We start from the raw sequence: 19,723 nt of genomic DNA, 5'->3' as shown, positions 1-19,723 counted from the left end.
TTATTCTTTCACATCGCTGTAAATTTTGTCCCACTCTTCTTTGCAGAATTATTATAATTCAGACACACTGGAGGGTTTACATTCAACAGAATGGCCTGTTTAAGGTCATACCAAAGCATCTGAGTCTGATTTATTTCCAGAATTTGACTAGGCCACTCCAAAACCTTGATTTTGTTTCTCTAGCCAGTCAGAGTGTGTTGTTGCTGGTGCTGGTATTTTTTAGATGATTTTCCTGCTGCATAACTCAAGTGCCCTTGAGCCTCAGGGCACAAACTGCTGGCTATCCTTTCCCATTCAGGATTTTCTGGTTGAGAGCTGAATTCATAGTTACATTTTTTACAGCAAGTCGTCCAGGTAGTGAAGCAGCAAAGCAACCTCAGACTATCACACTACCACCACCATGTTTTAATGCTGATATGATGTTTTTTTTAAATAAAATACTGTGTTAGTGATGCTCTTTTTATTAGTTTTATACCAGATATAACTGGACACAAACTTTTCCAGAAGTTCAACTTTTTGCCACAGAATATTTTTCCAAAAGTCTCCGGGATCATTTAGATGTCAGTAGATCGTTGCACGATGTGTTGCTTTTCTGTTATCCTCCTTCACTCTGTCACACAGGTTCTATTTAAGTGTTCATTGATTCAACAAGTCTGGCAGTAATTAAGGAAAAGACAAGATCTGCAACTTTTCAATTAGGTCTGAAAAACTGAACACAACACTTGAATTTAAACATTTGCACTAAAATTGCCCAAACTGACAAAGACTAACAGTAAAGTCTTATTTTATGGTTGCAAGGCTTTAATATGGAAGCTTGTTTATGTCACTGATGTTTTATTTATTTATTTGGTTTTTTTTGTAAGCCATAATTCAACAATTTAAGTTTGTAACTCAAAATTTCAACTAAATGACTTAAAATTTCATCTCATTCAGAAGTCAGAGTTAGTAACTCGACATTTTGAAATACCTAATCTGAAATTTTAGGATAGAAACCCAAAAGACATAAACATTTAACATTTTGACTCAGTGCTGCCTGAATATTATTTTATTGATTACTGTATTTTATTTTTTTCAGTGGTTTGAAACAAGGTTCCATAGTTTAAGGCTTAATTTTTTACTTCCATTGTCGTGTTTATTTTTGTTGCCTATAACAACCTTAATTTCTGTAGGTAAATGAGAAGCAAAACATAGCATAAAAAAGGCATCTTAAAAATTATTATTATTATTATTATTATTATCATTATCATTATTACTCGACTGCAGTAAAAAGGGATAAATAACAAGGGAGAAATAATAATAATGTTAATAATAATTAAGGTAATGTTATCTTATCTTAAATTCTCATTCTCATTTGTTATTGGTCACTAGTTTTACCCTGAGTGTCGTCTGCAAGGCTCGTAAACTAAACTTTCGACTGATGATTCCAGTCCACTAACGCGAACTCGTTAACCTACTAATAACTTTGCATAACATCTAATCGAACAACATCTAACCACGATTCATATAAAAGATGGTTCCCTTTGGAGAACGCCACGGCCTTGTAGGCAAAGTACAGGGCAAAGCTTCCCCCTTTTACGTAGTGGTAACTCTCGTAGCTCCGCCCCTGTCCGTGGACGTACAGGAGTGCAGCCGCCCGTCACGTCAGCATGAGGGGACACAACAAAATTAGGTCCACATAGCAGAGTTCTGTGATAACAGAGGAAGAAAACCCTCAATCCAGCACTAGCGATTATTTCTAGCAGTCCTTGCGATGCAGCGACGTGTCCGCTTTGTTGACTGTAACGTAGGATGAAGAGTAGATACCTGCTAGTTAGCTTGCTAGCTAAACTTAGCCAAGTCTGACAGTCGGGGTACTAGCCTGTGGCTAACAGTTTGCTTCACGCTGTGAACTGAGACGGTAAGTTTTTCTCAGATATTTCGGTGCTGTCACGTTGTCCGCATTGTAACTAATAAGAGACGGAATTATTTCCTATAGAAACCTAAAAAGACATTAAGTAATATTTTTGGTATTTTTAGCTACGTGGAGGTGATACTTTGAGTTGCAAATACTGCTCATAATAGGGATTAGCAGCTTTTTCGCACGGCTGACAAAGTCGACAAACTAGCTTTACAAATAGTTTCCATTCCATTGTAGCTGATGCGGTTTTTGTGTAACTGACCTAATCTAAAAAGTATTTGAAACATTTATTAAGTTACATCTTTCGTGTTAACCTAACGTTTATCTAGATTAGTTCATCGGTGCCTCTCTCGCTTTTTCTAAACGTGACCCGGGTCTTTCTCTCTAGTGTCGTACGAGTCCCTTTATGTCATTCAACGGATCCGATCTGAGGAGGGTTTAACTATGAGCCTCATCAGTTTCATGGGATTTTAAACGGCTATACATACAGCCAAGAGTGCTGTTTGTGCGCCAGATCCGTAAGTGATCGTCTATTGGCGTGACAGTATTCACTCAAAGCCCAGGAGGGGATAACAGAGATCATACTTAAGTTAAACATTGTTTATCCGTCGAAACTTGAACTTTAGATTTGTTTCCAGCCCATCAACGAAACGAACGTTATTGTAAGCCAAATGAAACTGGGATCATGTTTCAAGCGTTAACTTCGACGGCAATGTTTGGACAACCTGATTAGTCCATGCCAGCAAGGAAGTACAGGAACACTAACCGTCTTGTACAAACAAAGCTTTGTTTTGTTTCCACGTTTTGTCTAGTAAATGTACCAGAAGTGGAAGCAGCAGTTGCATGTCACAAAATTTGTTTAGTTTTTGTACAGCTGCAGACCAGCTGTGCACATTGAATAACATCACCCTACTGTCTTTTTCTGACAGTTTCAAACCTTGCTATAGAAATGAAAATGGAGATTCACCTTGATGACACATTTTTAAAAACATGTGGCATGTCTGTTTCCTTTAAAATTAGCAGTTTTCATAACTGATGTTCAGCCTGTTTTATTTTAGTAAAGCAAAACTAACTGTGACTAACTCTCCCACACCTGTCTCGATTTGAAGATTTTATTGGTAATATAAGGGATTGTGTATCTTTAGTGTTGTGTTTGTGTTTGCCCTATAAATTAACGTAACTGTCATTTTGAGAAGAACTACCCTGTCTCTCTCTACTCAGCTCTTGTGATCTTTTTCCTCAAAGCAAAGACTTGCCAGGCAAACCATTGTCTTTCTTGTGTCCTTTTAGGAAACGCAGTCATGACACAGAAACGCAGCCTGTGTTCAGTTTCTCTTGGAGTGGAGGGTATGACCTGCGGCTCTTGTGTCCAGTCCATAGAGCAGCGCATTGGGTCTCTTCCTGGAGTGATGTATATAAAGGTAAACGTGGGCTCTTTAGAGCTGTTTGTGGTGGTTGGTGGGTTTGAATTTAGTTTTAATTAATTTTTAGTTTAAATATCATTCAGCAGTCTTTGTTGAGGAACTGATAATAAAATTTTGCTTACTCAGTACTTCCCTCGTGATACTTACTGTTTAACTACGGGATCTGAAATAACTAGATGTTGTAACAGTGGTCAAGTATTTTAAAACCGTGTATTAGATCTTATAAAGAAAAAAAGTATATTAACTAAAGGTTCCTTCCACCCATGTTACGGCCTGATTGATACCCTACTCTTACCCCCTCGGGACTCGCTTGTCTGATTAAGAACCAAGTAGCATCAATGTAGCCATGAGAGAGGGCTTAATTGCAATAGTTGCGGCCTGCTGTTTTGTTTATTGTATGTTTACCCCTGAGGCTGAGGGTAAATGAGAATATAATGTAATAGTGTGTTCCAGATAGCGCTCTGCCCTTTGCGGGACTCTGACATCAGGTCAATATATTCTCTGTGTGTATCCACAGAAAATGTCATTTGTTTCTTAAGACAGTTTAGGTCCTGGATTATTTTACATTAATCTATACAGACATGATCTGCAAAGAGTAAATAGATTTATTTTATGTTCTTAGTAGAACGGTCATTGTCTGATTAGTTTTTCCCCTTTATTCTGAGAATAAAGGTTAACCCTGGAGGCAGTCACACTTACTCACTCACTTGCTGGTTAACTTACGGCCAAGTCAGGTGATGCCTTCAATGTGTCACATGTTTCTTTCTTGCTAAAGTGAGAGCTGAGGGGGATCATGCTGACAGCACATGCTGTGAGCTTGCCAAAGTCATGCATTTTTCTTTTTTCTTTTTTTTTTGGTTTTTTGTTTTAATAAAGGTTTAGTTCTGAGACAAGACAGTAAAAGCATTAGGTGATAATAAAATCTAAGGAATCTGTATGGCTACACAAGACCAAAAATAGCCCTTTCATAGTATCGGAATTAACTCTGAATCGGCATTAAGTGCTTAAGAGTATTACTGGAGGTAAATCTGATTGTTGCTTGAATAAAATAGAAGCCACATCTTAAATGTAGCCATATTGTATATTAAGGTTAAGCTTAGCATTTATTCTAATTTTGTGTTTAGTCCATTTTACATTTTCTCTTTCAACTCCACTTTTGCAGGTGTCTTTAGAGGGCAAGAATGCAACTGTCCTATTTGACCCCAGCCATCAGAGCCCAGAGTCTCTGTCAGAGGCCATTGAGGACATGGGCTTTGAATCAAGTCTGCCAGCTTCCAGCAAAGCCACACCAGTCCCTACTGATACCCAGGTGGTCTCCACCTCAGGCATGACACCCACAGCCCAACAGGAAGCATTGAAGAAACTATCACAAATTCAGGGAGTGCTGGATGTCAGAGAGAACCTGCCACAGACAGGCCTCACCGTCACCTTTGTTCCCTCCCTAACGTCCACGCAGCAGCTTAGTGAGGCGGTGGCCAGCGTAACACCGCCGGAGATCCCCACACCGAGCAGCCCTTTGCAAAAAGACCCCACCTCCTCTCCATCTCAGACCACGCGAGGCGGAGCGGCCATCCTTAAGCTGCGCATTGAAGGAATGACCTGTCACTCCTGTACTACCACTATTGAAGGAAAGATTGGTAAACTGAAAGGGATTGAAAAGATCAAAGGTGATGTACTTGACCTATTTGCAAACTTAGTCATATATAACTTTACAGTCTGAGCTGGAAGAGATGTTGTAACACGACTGCTGAATTGCACGTCCTACATCTCAGGTGTCATGTCATTGTGGATCAGCGAGGCTCTCTGTAGGTTCAGCACGTAGAGATTGTTTAGTGCGATATGATTATGACTCATGAAATCCCAGTTGGTTGGAAAGAATGACTTGTAGACGGGATTATGGTGGTTGAGTGCAGAATGATCCCTGCGTTCAATGTGGTTGTATGCACATTCTGTCAGTGTACTGTTTGCTCTTTAAACTTTGTTTCAAATTGATGCAAAAAGGGCAGTTTTATAGTAATGATGGCATTTATTTTCCTTTATAAAAAAGAAAAAATTACGCGTATTTGAAATAAGTCAGTTTTTAATTTTTGTGGTTTGTTGCCCTGAAGATATGATTTTTTTGTTTTTTTGCATGGTATTCATACTTATTAACCATGGGTTTTTGGCATAAGACAATTCTTATTTCTTCATTTGATCATCTATTGAAGACTATTTTTTAACCTAATGGAAATCGGCCCATAGAGTAAACATTTTACTGAATGGCACAATTTGGCTTTTTCTGGGATGTGTAAAATCCATCCAAATATTTTGTGAGCTAAAAATATCTTTTGGGCTCACCTATTCTTTTTGCAGTCGTTCATACAGGACGTGTAGTTTCACTTTCTGATGTTTTGGATCCAAATAAACAGATCTGACCAATCAGATCAGTGCATTTGGCAACAAGTGCCCTCGTAGCTCAAATCGTGCACCTGTACTGAATATATACATTGATACTATTTTACCTCAGACACGCAGCTAAACACTGCTCCGGCTCATAATCGTCTCTCTGAAATGAAATTATCTCTGCCTCCTCAAGTGTGGTCCCATCTTTGCTAACAAGAGCTTAAACTGCCTCACTGACATCCTGAAATATGTACCAAAGCGAGCATGATACAATTTTAACTTCTAGATCAAAGCATAAAATTGTCCCTGCTGCTGCTTTCTCGTGAGAATTCGATGAACCCAGAATCTCTGTTTCCTCCTCTTCTTGTTTTGGAAACATCAGCATGAACTTTTTTTTTTTTTTTTTTTTTTGTCACAGTCCGTGTTTTTCTGAGAACGAATGTTCCACAAAAATGTAACGTGTTTGGTTTGTATGTAGGCCAAGTTTAGATCCGGAATTTTGGAATTTCATGTCGTTTTTATGCAACATGTTCAGTGTGTAACAGCCTTCAGAGTGAAGTAAAGGCTTTGCCTCCTGAAGCTTTAAGCTGGACCGTCAAAATGATGTCACATCAATTGTATTTTGTGTGTCTAATTCTCTGCCAACATCTTTGTCCTTGTTTCACACACAGTGACTTCCGCTTCTTGTCCAAGAATTTCATTTGTTTTTGTTTGCTTTGTGCTTCTGTTTTAACTTTCCTGTTTCCATCTCTTCCACAGTTGTTTTAGAGTCTCAGGAAGCTACACTCGTCTACCTGCCTTACCTCCTCACTGTCCAAACCATCATTGATCAAATTGCTGTGGTTGGATTCAAGGCCTTTGTGAAGTCTAAGCCCCGCCCCCTGCAGCTGTCCCACAGTGAAATAGAGCGCTTTGTTGATTCTCAAAAACAAACAGTTTCGTCGCCATCTGAGACTTCAGAGGAGACTGAAATCTTCATAGACACCACACTCGTCGCGCTTAGGGTCAAAGGCATGCACTGCCGTTCCTGTGTGGTCAACATTCAGGACAATATCTCAGTGCTGCCTGGTGTGTCTTCTGTGGAGGTGTCTTTGGAGAACGAGAAGGCCTCCATCTGTTATGACCCCCAAAAGGTCACAGTGACTCAGCTGCAGCAGGCAATTGAAGCACTGCCTCCAGGAAACTTTAAGACTCAACCGTGGGACGACTCGGGTCCCCTCAGTCCTGTGTCCACATCATCATCATCATGGCCTAGAGGAGCAAACCAGGCCAAACCTGCTGTCTTGCAGCCTTGTTTTAATCAGCCACTGGGATCTGTAGTGAATATCCACATTGAGGGAATGACATGCAACTCCTGTGTTCAGTCCATTGAAGGCATGATCTCCCAAAAGAAAGGAGTCGTGTCAGCCCAGGTGTCTCTGACTGATCACCAGGGGATCTTTGAGTACGACTCTCTGCTGACCACACCAGAGGAGTTGAGGGAGGCCATAGAGGACATGGGCTTCGATGCCTTTCTGCCTGGTAAGAGGGCTCATTATATTGGCAGTCATTTAATTACGCAGATAGTTTCACCCCTAGACCACTTTTATTTTTAGAGACTGGTGAGCAAAATTAGCATCATTAATGAATAAATCTTCTTGTAAACAGAGACCAACTCTCTGCTGCCTTCACCACATCCTCTTTCATCAAAGTCTTCAGGTATAGCGCCTGTCAAAGGTAAGGAGGTGGACAGTGACCACCATAAAGAAACCCCCCAGGGACAGAGTGGAGACACAAACTCTAAATGCTACATCCAGATCGGCGGGATGACCTGTGCTTCCTGTGTGTCAAACATCGAGCGAAATCTCAAGAATGAACCTGGTGTGTGTTTTTTTTTTTTTTTTGTTTTGTTTTGTTTTGTTTTGTTTTTTTGATAAAATATTTTAAATTTTTTTGCTTTCATTAGGAACTAAAGAGAAAATTTGTAATGTCGTGCAGGTATCTACTCTGTTCTGGTGGCGCTAATGGCGAGTAAAGCAGAGGTCCGTTATAACCCTGAAGTCACCGATCCTATGAAGATAGCCGAGTGCGTGAAGGAGCTGGGCTTTACCGCCTCTGTTATGGAGAACTATGAAGGTTCAGATGGAACTGTTGAATTAGTGGTGAGTCACTGTGAGGCTGCATTGACTTTTTGTTCATTAATGCATGCATGCATTCAAAATCATAAACATTTCTCAATAAGAATATATTTCATTCATTCACTAGATGAGGTGCATTCCTCCCTTCATATTCTCATTATTTTCCACCTCTTCATCTGCTTGTCTGCTCCTCTTCACCTTCTTTCAGGTCAGGGGAATGACGTGTGCTTCTTGTGTTCACAAAATTGAATCCAACCTCATGAAAGAAAAGGGGATTATCTATGCCTCTGTTGCCTTGGCAACCAACAAAGCACACATTAAATTTGACTCTGAAGTTATTGGACCACGAGACATCATCAAGCTGATTGAGGTATTACGCCTTCCTCTGTTTATTTATGCATGTGTTCAGTTATACTTTTATCCAGACTGATGAATTAGTAAAAGCCTTTAAAGGTCTCATCAGGAGTTTGTTTTTTGTAGAATCTAGGATTTGAAGCATCTTTGGTAAAGAGGGACCGCACTGCCAGCCACCTGGACCACAGCAAAGAGATACGACAGTAAGCAGCATTTGGTGTTTGTACATTTAAAAACCTGCTGTTTGTGTGGTTATGTATGTTACCATACTGTGTTGGGACATGAGTTTGAACACCAGGTACTCTTTTTCTTTTTCCTTTTTGTTCATCTGAATGTTGGCTTGATCGTTTATCTGACTTTCCTTAGAAAAACCTTTTTGTAGAGTGAAGTGCTTAGGCCATTATAGGCAGTAAAATGTTAACTGAGGCTTATCAGAGAGTGATACTAGGGAGTGAAACTAATCAGTTAGTGAGGCATGTTGAGCTTGAAGCTAGTTTTCAGTGTCACAAAGGTAGCTCTCTTTGTACCCAATAAGGTAATCGAGCTAAGTTAAGCTGCACATGTAATATGCTTCAGAGGAGGTTATTTTCATATTCAGCTCTAAAAAGCACTCTCAGCTGAGGGAAAACATTTCATATGCAAGGCCACGAAGGCCAAGTCCACTTGGAGGCTGCATGTGTAATTAAGCATTGTAGTGTCGTGTCTTGCTGCAGGTCATGGGACAGAGCCCTGTTATTTTGTCCCTCTCTTATTTACGTCCTTCAGATCCAAGCGACCTCTCACATGCCCATGGGAGCAGAAGCTGTAACACTGACCTTACACTCAGCTGCGCATGCATTCATTTGAAAATTGGGGGGCAAAATTGAGGATATGGTACAATGTCTCTTACCTGGAGCATATAACTGTCATTTTTCTTTATTCCAATTTTTTATATCTTTGAAGCCATTTACTTGATTGATTTGCACTGTTTTAAATAATATCATGTGCCATTTTATAAAAAGCTGTTTAAAAAATAATAATACTAATAACACCTGCAAACCTGTGGTTTCTACAAGCATCCAAAAATGCTGTCAGAGATCAAATATTTTAGGAACTGAATAGAGGTGGGAATCACCAGACACCTCGTGATACGATGTTATCACACTGCTTCACTTACTATTTCATATGATTGCACTTTTTAACATTTTGAAATATGCTGAGTATTGCTGTAACATTTATTATGGTTTATCACCTGTTCTTTCAACAGCAGATTTCATCCTCGCAGTTAAACTTCAGTGTCTGTTTTATCTAAGATAACGTTATCTCCCTTCATTTATTTATTTAGTTTTTCCTCCCAATAGACTGTCACCTGTACAACACTGGCTTGAAAGTCAGGCGTAAGTGGCGTCGTAAGTCGCGGTCAGTCTGGTATCAGTCTTATATCAGACCCCATTCAACTGCAGGCAGATATCATTCTGCAATTGAATGGGGTCAAGTTGGCAATAACATGGAATCTGTTCCTGATAATACAACAGTAAAGTGTGATAAGTGGTTGAAAATCACACACGTTTTGCACTAAAGATAGAAATATTTACACATTCAGCAGAAATTTAACTGACATTGATACTCAGTGGCCTTCCTGTACTATAGGAACATAATCAGCTGGCAGTCAAGTTTTGCTCATTGACTCATTCAGACTGATGGCAGCATGTTGGCATCTGTCTGCGTTTATAAATTAGACTGCAGTTATTGTCAAACCTTCAACAATCTCTCTGAGTGATTCCAGTCAGGTCAAGTCAGACTGACCAGGCAACCTGTTCACTCACCTTTCGATCTAAAGTCATTGTGAGTGTGTAAGACTCTCACGCTCTGGGCAACCCTTATTTATTTTTTACTTGTGTGACTGAGCCATTAGCTTGCTGTGAATTAGGACGTAGCTTTTTGAGTTGAGCTGATTTAATGTAAGTTGGCTCGACTAACATTATCTCAGGGTTTTGGTGCATGAGATTAGCCCTGTTGTTTGTAGTATTCCCAGAGCATTTATATTTATTTAATAAATATCATTTTAATGTCGCCCCACAAATTATCGCTCCAAATGTGTATGAATGTAGTTTTGTTTAGTCATCCTGGCTGTGAGAGAGTTGTGTCTTTGTTCTTTTTGTTATGAATATTAAAGTCTGCGTAGGTTTGCTTTCTCGTTTTAAAAAATTCTGTTACTAAGTGAATTTTATCTTCCCTTGCTAAGGTGGAGGAAGTCTTTCCTTGTGAGCTTGGTTTTCTGTGTGCCTGTGATGGGCATGATGACCTACATGATTATTATGGATCACCAGATGACAGTTTCACATCATCACAACAATACGGCAGAGGACCGCAACCACTACCACTCCACCATGTTTCTGGAGAGACAGCTGCTCCCAGGCCTCTCCATCATGAACCTCCTCTCCTTCCTGTTTTGTGTGCCAGTACAGGTAAATCACAGGGATAAACTTCACTCACAGGAAACATGATAGGGAACTTTTAGTAGTAGTAGTCGTAGTAATAGTAGTATTAATTTTTGCCCTCAGGAGAGAAAAGTTGTGGAGTCATATTAATGGTTTCTGTTTTGTTTTTTGTCTCTCCTTAGTTCATTGGAGGTCGCTACTTCTACATTCAAGCCTGGAAAGCCTTGAAACACAAGTCTGCTAACATGGATGTGCTAATTGTTCTGGCCACTTCCATAGCCTTCACCTACTCATGCGTCGTCCTAATTGTGGCAATGGCGGAGAAGGCAAAAGTCAATCCCATCACGTTCTTCGACACACCGCCTATGCTCTTTGTCTTCATCTCTCTGGGACGCTGGCTGGAACAGATAGCCAAGGTTTAGCTCATTATATAATATCTGTGACATTTCAAGTAACTTTACTTTTTTGAAAAGTCTGCAAATCAATACACGTGTATAAAGTCAAATTGTTTTATGTGCCGTCTTCCAGAGCAAGACTTCTGAGGCTTTGTCCAAACTGATGTCTTTACAAGCCACTGAGGCCACAGTTGTCACTCTCGGCAGTGATAATTCAGTTCTCAGGTACTCCTAGTTCTCTACCCTCACCTTTCACATGTTGACTTGGTTTTAAATGACAACATAATGAAATGTTTGCGGTTAGAGTACCTGTTGAAATAGACAACAGCATAACAAAAGGTGTATAAAAACACAGCAGGGGAATTTCCAGAGTTAGTGTCAGATTTAATTGACAATTTTGATCTTGTGTGTCTTCTAACAGCCTTCCCTAAACAGTCTAGTATCATTATTATTAATAATCTTACTATTTTTTTCAGTGTCAAAAATGAATTTGTTTTTATATTGTAGTAATACTGTTTGACATTATTTTATGTTTGTGTGTTGCAGTGAGGAGCAGGTGGATGTGGAGCTGGTTCAGAGGGGTGATATAGTCAAAGTCGTTCCTGGGGGAAAGTTTCCAGTCGATGGGAGGGTCATTGAAGGACATTCCATGGCTGATGAGTCCCTCATCACAGGTTGGTCGTAATTAATTGTAGGACCTGTATCTATACATGGACTGGTGCTGGATGTCTATAAACAGTTGTTAGAAGGTTGCTTACACTCATCGTGGGCATGAATCTCATGGTCATTTGGGGCTTTTAATCATTTCTTTGAAATGTTATTTTTCTAGGGTGGAATGATTGTACAGGATACATCTTTCATTACTTTAAAAAGACAAGAATTTGGTTCATAAGTTTATATTTATTTGAGATTTTCTCTCATCTATAATTAATATTTAGTTCTTTCAGCCAGTTGCACCTCACCAGATGCTTTTGGTAGCCATCAACAACCTTCCTGGACACTCTTGGCAGAATTGGTAGAGTTAATTTAAATTAGTTTGTTTCTTGGCATAGACCTGACTTTTAAACATAATCCCCAAATTTTTAATAGGGTTGAAGTTGAGACTTTGAGAAAAACAATTTCAGAAGCTTAATGTTAGCCTGCTTCATTCATTCCAGAAGCAGTTTTGTTGTGTGTTTCTGGCTGTTGCTTTCAGGGGAAGGTGAAGAATTCAGAGGTAGTCCTCCTTTATTGTTATTTTATTATTATTACGTGACATCCACTGACAACAAAACAGCCCAGAGCATGATGCTACCATCACCATGCTTGACAGTGTTCTTAGATTTGAAAGCCTGTTGTCAGGGTGGTCAAATAGCTCAGTCTTTGTCTTGTCTGACCTTAAAACCTTTCTCCAGAAGGCCAAAAGCATCTGGTTGGAGTGCAACTTGCTATGGGAACCAAACCAAATATTAGTAGGGGTGTTTTGTTTATTTTTTTCTTATCTGTACTGCAGTTTGTTGACCAGCTGTTGCTTTATGACTTCAGGTGAGGCCATGCCAGTGACAAAGAAGCCCGGGAGCTCGGTGATTGCAGGCTCCATTAACCAGAACGGCTCTCTGCTCGTCAGTGCTACACATGTTGGCATGGACACCACGCTGTCTCAGATTGTCAAACTAGTGGAGGAGGCTCAGACTTCAAAGGTGAATTACATGGTTTGGCCTGTGCACTGTATATACCAGCTTTGAGAGTAATGCTGTACAAGTGTTTACGTCTTTACTTTGTATTTTTAGGCTCCCATCCAGCAGTATGCAGATAAAATTAGTGGCTACTTTGTACCCTTCATTGTTGGCATATCTGTGCTTACCCTGATCGCCTGGATCATCATTGGCTTTTTGAACTTCTCTCTAGTGGAGATGTACTTTCCTGTGAGTTCTTTTCCTTTTTACTTCAGTTTTATGTCGTTTTTATGAATTGGAAAGAAAAACTAACATTTCCTTCACGCAGGGTTACGACAAATCCATTTCCAGAACTGAGGCAGTGGTTCGCTTCGCCTTCCAGGCCTCCATAACCGTGTTATGCATCGCCTGTCCCTGTTCCCTTGGCTTGGCAACCCCGACAGCTGTCATGGTGGGCACAGGGGTCGGAGCCCAAAATGGCATCCTGATAAAGGGGGGAGAGCCACTTGAGATGGCGCATAAGGTGTGTTAATGATGATTTTCTGACACCTCTGTGTTAGCCAGGTGGTTATATATGAGAGAGCATCTGTCAGTTTTAACACATTGAATAGCTCTGGTGTCCTTGCTTCTAAATCACATTCATGCAGATAATAGAATAGATAATTAAATACCATAAGACATTAAAATCTCTTTTTATTATCCTGCACTGTTTAAGTAACTATTTGGAAAGAAAACAATCATACGTTTAAATTATGTCTGAACAAAAACTAATAGAAAGGGAAACACACAAAGAAATAAAATTAGATTTATATAAATGCAGACAGATATCAGATCGGTGAGACTGAATGCATTAAATTTGATTTATCCGTACAGCCACATGTATGCACTTTTTCGATTACGTGACATGCATAAAGCAGCTATTTAGTGATTTATTTATTTATTGCCATCATCTAAAATGAGCTTTTTAGACCTCACAAATGCATTTGCTGTATTTTTGTTTTAGTGGGTTATTTTCACTTCTCAGGTATGATCCTCCGGAGAACCAGCCTATTCATTTATGTTTTCTGTAATGGACATTTGTTTTTGGTCTATATCTTTTGACTTATTTGAGCTACCCTACTAACTCCTGATGTACTAAATAAAGGACATCCTGGGTTTTCCAGTGATGTCTCATGTGTTTGGGTGGCCTCTTTTAGCTCCAAAGAGGAAGGAAATCACAAAAATGTTCAATGGGAAGATCCTTTTTTTCCCCTCAGTTTTCAGGAGGTTATCAGGGTATTATCATCACCCTGTTATGTCTGTGAATGCGATAACTCGAATGAGGAGTTTTAAATTCATGCCATAGGTTTATCTACAAAAAATCTCAGTTTACAGTCTCTGTGACCGCAACCTCAAGGTCAGAGTTCTCTGAGAACAAGGTGCTGTAGGATTTTGAAATTGATACAATAGGTATATCTACTAGAAGCCTGAAGGGTAGCACTGGGGGCACCAGTATTTTTAAGTTTGTAGTTTTGTTTCATGAATTGGAATGATTTGTTTTTCCACGTCTGTTATTGTCACACACACAAAAAAAAAATCCCATCTCCTACTTCAATTGTTAAAAAATACTTCAAAAATCTTAAAGACTGTTAAAGATGAGACGCATGAATAAATAATTAAATTCTCAATGCTGGAGGTGATAAACTTCTTTTATATTTAGATATAATTTCTGGGGTCACAAAGTAAATAACTTATAATATTATCTTTCATATGCAGGTTCAGTCTGTGGTGTTTGACAAGACCGGCACCATTACATACGGGGCCCCAAAGGTTGTTCAAGTAAAGATCGCGGTGGAGGGGAATAAGATGCCTCGCTCCCGCCTGCTGGCTATTGTAGGCACAGCTGAGAACAACAGTGAACACCCGCTGGGAGCCGCTATTACCAAATACTGCAAACAGGTTGGCCTTTCATCAGATTTGACCCCACAGTGAGATGAATGATAATCTACAGTATGTATATGTGGAAGATTTTGATCCATTTTTATTTGCGGCAGGAGCTTGGCACAGAGTCTCTTGGCACGTGCGTGGACTTTCAGGCGGTGCCAGGCTGTGGCATCCGATGTCAGGTGACCAACACGGAGAATCTGCTGAAGCAGTTGGACAGTGACAGCGAGGACAACAACCAGCGCAACAGTGTCCTAGTCCAGATCAGCGACAGCCGGACATGCACCAGCTCCCATCCACTCATCATGGACCCACAGCCGCAAAGTATGTTTGGAAGTGCATTTCTACTGCACAATTACAGTTGCTGTAAAGTTGTGTTTCACTTGTTTTTATGCCTTCTTGCTGTTGTTTGCAGGCCTGGTTCAGACAGCCACCTATGTAGTCCTGATTGGGAACAGGGAGTGGATGAGGAGGAACTGCCTGCAAGTCAAACCTGAAATCGATGAAGCCATGATCGAGCACGAGCGCAGAGGACGCACTGCTGTTCTGGTGGCCGTAGACGGTGAGTAGCGATGTTAAAATTTACTCCCTTTTCTCTTTTCACTCACTTTTTGACTGCTTGAAATGTAAAAACATTTTTTTCTGTGCATAGACCTACTGTGTGCAATGATAGCCATAGCAGACACAGTGAAACCAGAGGCTGAGTTGGCGGTCCACACGCTGACCAACATGGGTCTGGAAGTTGTGCTGATGACTGGAGACAACAGCAAGACAGCTCGGGCTATTGCTGCTCAGGTAAGCAAAGCAGACGAATGAAGAGCTAATTAATACTGATGCTATCGTTAGACTTTTGTTACTAGATGGTGAAGTTGTAACAGAGATGATGGCTTAGATTTTTTGCTTTTCTGCTTTAATGTCATATTAAGCTGGAAACCCAACACGTGTTTGATTTCTGAGCTTATCATTCTGCTTTTTGTCCACCAGGTCGGCATCAGGAAAGTGTTCGCTGAGGTGCTGCCCTCCCACAAGGTGGCCAAAGTGGAACAGCTGCAGCAGGCAGGAAAGAGGGTCGCCATGGTGGGTGACGGCGTCAACGACTCGCCCGCTCTGGCCATGGCTGACGTGGGCATCGCCATAGGAACCGGGACAGATGTAGCCATAGAGGCCGCAGATGTTGTGCTGATCAGGGTGAGAATCTGATCCAACAAAGGTGTCTGTTTTGTAACATGAAAGCAGCGCAGATGATATTTAGCATGATGTGAATCACATGCAGACGTAGGCGACTGCATCACAGCAGACACAGAGGTCACCAGTGACTCTCCAACTACAGAAACAAAAATCGAACATAAAAAAACCTTGTAGCATGAAATAAAAACGGTTGATCTGTAAAAACCTGAGTAAACCAGATGCTTTGTTAACTTGGTGTGTATTTATTTATTTATTTATTTTTTAATCCTTTGGATTTTACTTAAAGCATTTAAACTTTTTCACCTTTTTGCCACAAATTGCTATTAACGCCCTCCTCATTCACCCAGTGTTGTTGTCTTGTCTGCAGAATGACCTGCTGGATGTGGTCGGCAGTATTGACCTCTCGAAAAAGACCGTCAAGAGGATCAGGATCAACTTTGTCTTCGCTCTTATCTACAACCTGGTTGGAATTCCTATTGCTGCTGGTAGGTTCTTTGGGGGGCTGAATGCAGAGTGAGGTCATCCACTTTCACTTTGAGCTCAGTGGAAATACGAACCTCATCTATTTACAGGGGTGTTCCTTCCCATCGGCCTGGTGTTACAGCCGTGGATGGGCTCGGCTGCCATGGCGCTGTCATCCGTCTCTGTGGTTTTGTCCTCACTTCTACTCAAATGGTAATGAAATATTTGGGGTTTTGTTGAAGTATTTTGTGTCCCCTGTGTGCTTCCCTTTTGTGTTAATTCATAAAAATCTCTGTCCACTTTATCCCCTTCATCTATATGTAGTTACACTAAACCCACTGCAGAGAAGCTGGAGGCCAGACTGGGTACCAGCAGGCGGCAGGGCAGCCTGTCTGACGTCAGCGTCCACATCGGCATGGGCGAGATGCGTCGCCCGTCCCCCAAACTCAGTCTGCTAGACCGCATCGTCAACTACAGCCGAGCGTCGATCAACTCGCTGCGCTCAGACAAGCATTCGCTCAACAGCTTCGTGCTCAGCGAGCCCGACAAACACTCACTACTGGTCGGGGAGGCTGCGAGCCATGAGGATGACTTGTGTTGAATCTGAGAAGCTTACAATAGAAAGTGCATTTATTCAAGGCTGGGCCATGCTAAGCCAAAAGGGTTACATTGAATAATGGCCCTTCCATCTGCTGTAGGTACCCTCAGGGCAGCACTGTTTACGTGAAGAAAGCTTGCATGTCCCTTGTTTCCTTTTAGCTCAACCAGCTGATCACATTCTTCAGACTATGATGAGATGTGTTTTGTTGAGGTTACCGCCCTTGGAGACACTCTTAGAGAAACCAATTGACACTACGATCCACAACTCTCCCGTGTCAGCTTCTTCAGAGCCATGAAGCAGGTGCCACATCCAGGAAGCAGAGCTGTGATCATCGTTGCAACTTTACAATCTTGAACATCTATCCAAAGACATTTAAACAGTGGTGCCCTTCCTAAGAGTGGACACAGTAGAGTTTTATTTTAGTTAATCTTCCTTAAATGGAAAAGTGTTGTATAATTATATTCCAAACTATTTATACTATTATTTATCTATTTTTTTCACTACATCAATGTAAAACATGAAGTTCTTGAATCCAAATGTAAATTATGATTTTGATGTTCCCAAAAAAAATGTGTGATTGCTCAGAAAGTAATGCATAAAAACTTTATAACAAGCTGCAAAAGGGATTAAGCAAAACTAAGGAGTGAGATGTGAATGTCAGTGTTACCTAAAGTGCCAGTTGAAGTGCCACCTGGCAAAGTCCAACACATTCCAAAGATAGCAGCATTCAGAGGTTATCTTGGACTTGATCTTCACAAAGTGTGAGCAGAGGTCTGCTGAAGGTCGATTTAAGCTCTAGTTTCAGCATGTGTCAACTCGCTCCAGCTGTAGTCAGTCATCTGTCAATGTATGTGAAGATTATTCGCTGTTGCAGTGAAGCAGAAGTTGTTACATGGATTATGATGTTCTTGGATGTCTTTATGAGTTGTTGCAATTAGGCTTGTGTTTTGAAATGGCTGAACTCTAAATGCCGTCGTGTCCTTCCTTGTGTCTACAATAAGCAAGGTTTTGTTACTGTTCTTGTGCGTTTCTGTCGTTACTGCAAGGCTGTCACCTTCTCAGCTTTTTTCTTTCCTTTTTAATAGGATTGATGCTGTTGCACAAAGAGACTCAGCACGAACAGAGTAAACACAGCTGTGTCCCAGCAGTCTGCCAAACAAGTTACTGAGAAGCAAACGCTGAAGAATAATAGTAATAGTTCAGTACTATTTAGATCTCACCAGATCTGAGGAGGATACTGAGCAGCCACTGCTGTTGTGAATCATTAGAAAACAGGTGAGCTATTTTGGCTTCCCAATTATATCTCTCTTGCTTTTCCTCCTGATGATAACATCAGCACGTCCTGCCGCTTCCCCATGATGCACTCTGGTCTGGTCAGTTCTGCCAGTATGCTGTTTTTGTGCAATGCCTTTTACAAGTGTCCATAAGGCCTCAGATATGTGTCCATGTTTGCGCGTTCTTCTGAACATTGTGTGCCTTTTAGAATAAAATTGCTTTTGTAACATCACGTTGCTGTTTTTGCTTTACACCACTAGATGGCACTGTGGATCAACAAAGACCCTCGCTGTGGGATTTTATCAAGTTTATTTCATCTGGTTAGTCAAAACATTACATCACCCCAGTGTAACAATCAGAAAACATTCTTTGTCACAGTATTTTAAAATTTTTTAATGCAAGCTATAAATGACTTCCTCTCGAGTTGATTCGTCTCGCTTTGGCTGTGTTGAAATTTCATTTGATTTGGTAGATTGAATTTTCTTAATTGTTAGAGTTAATTGATCAAGCACGGACTGAAATCGGTGTGGTCAGGGAACTGAACAGTTTAACAAGTTCTAAAAATGTGCAGCATTTGGAAATCTGCTACAACATTGTGCTTTTCTAGACACACCGCAAACAGCTGGATTTGGAAAGTGCTACATTCAGTCACCATGAACACTAGAATAACAAATTTCACTTCAAATAAACTGGAGAGAACTCCGAGGCGTCTCTCTGAAAACACTGAAAATCTAGAATTGTACTTTTACAGCGATAAATTCAAAGATTACAGAGTGTTAAACATTAAAAACACCTCACAGAAAAAAATCACATCATATGGGAAGGAGTCTGTAAAACTTTCAAAAGCATTTCATTTTTGTTGAATGCACACTGGGTTCTAAAAACACATTTGAGTTGGGTTAAAGGTGTGAGTTTTGTTGCTTTGAATTAATCTTTGTTTTTTGTTTTTTACCCCACTCATCATTTTAGAAATGCCCGGTGATGAGCTTGGTATGGCACCAGATGTGAGTTCACAGCAGTTTACAGAAGCATTCTTTTAGACACAACAGGTTAAGCCAACTGTGTCCAAACACGTGTGTTATCTGAATCCTGACTGCAGAACAAAAGTACAGTGTGTGAAATGTACCTGCCTTATCAGCTCGCTTGGCTTGAACTTGGTCATGGCATGTGCTGATATGACTGATAAAAGATAAAATAAAAGGGGGCGCTGGAGGTCTTTGCTGCAGGTATCTTTTTGGCGGTGAGTTTATGCATTCCTCAAACTCACCGGACTCGAAATGTGTCACTGTTTGAAGTCTTCAAAGCAGGCAGAATGTTAGCGAGATGAACCATTTAGGTGTGGCGTTGACAAATAGCATCCATCAGAAGTACTAACATCTATATCTGACACTCTAAATGCATATAACGATGTAAAAACACCTCGAGAACATTGAGAATCTTCCACATCAGTTTAAAATCTGCCACTTTGTCTTGTTGTAATCAGATCTCTCATACTAGAATTGGGCTTGGTGGAAGTGAGAACCAGCGTATTTTTCCTGAAATGATTGATATGAATTTAACATTTATTGTCAGTGTTCCTGAACGCAGCCTCTGTGTCACTAAAGAGGCAGAAAAATACTTTTCAACAAGC

At 40.5% G+C, this 19,723-nt stretch overlaps 1 protein-coding gene across 2 annotated transcripts; it reads left to right on the top strand.

Moving 5' to 3' along the window:
* The first annotated feature begins 1,595 nt into the window (after positions 1-1,595).
* On the top strand, positions 1,596-19,445 carry atp7a (ATPase copper transporting alpha). 2 transcript variants are annotated; one of them, XR_269039.3, is made up of 24 exons: positions 1,596-1,897; positions 3,188-3,318; positions 4,484-4,988; positions 6,463-7,224; positions 7,351-7,563; positions 7,681-7,844; positions 8,029-8,190; positions 8,301-8,377; positions 10,399-10,621; positions 10,777-11,010; positions 11,123-11,214; positions 11,536-11,663; positions 12,514-12,668; positions 12,759-12,893; positions 12,973-13,167; positions 14,400-14,582; positions 14,678-14,891; positions 14,983-15,129; positions 15,220-15,362; positions 15,552-15,755; positions 16,123-16,240; positions 16,328-16,430; positions 16,542-18,093; positions 18,354-19,445. XR_269039.3 is itself a non-coding variant. In NM_001279651.1 (23 exon segments), coding segments are annotated over 22 exon segments (4,554 nt in total). In that variant the 5' UTR covers positions 1,644-1,897; positions 3,188-3,198; the 3' UTR covers positions 16,819-17,781.
* The last annotated feature ends 278 nt before the right edge of the window (positions 19,446-19,723 follow it).

The sequence above is a fragment of the Oreochromis niloticus genome, linkage group LG2 (assembly GCF_001858045.2).
Source record: "Oreochromis niloticus isolate F11D_XX linkage group LG2, O_niloticus_UMD_NMBU, whole genome shotgun sequence".
NCBI lineage: Eukaryota > Metazoa > Chordata > Actinopteri > Cichliformes > Cichlidae > Oreochromis > Oreochromis niloticus.
Note: the sequence above shows the minus strand (reverse complement) of the source record. Positions and strands in the feature narration are given on the sequence as shown.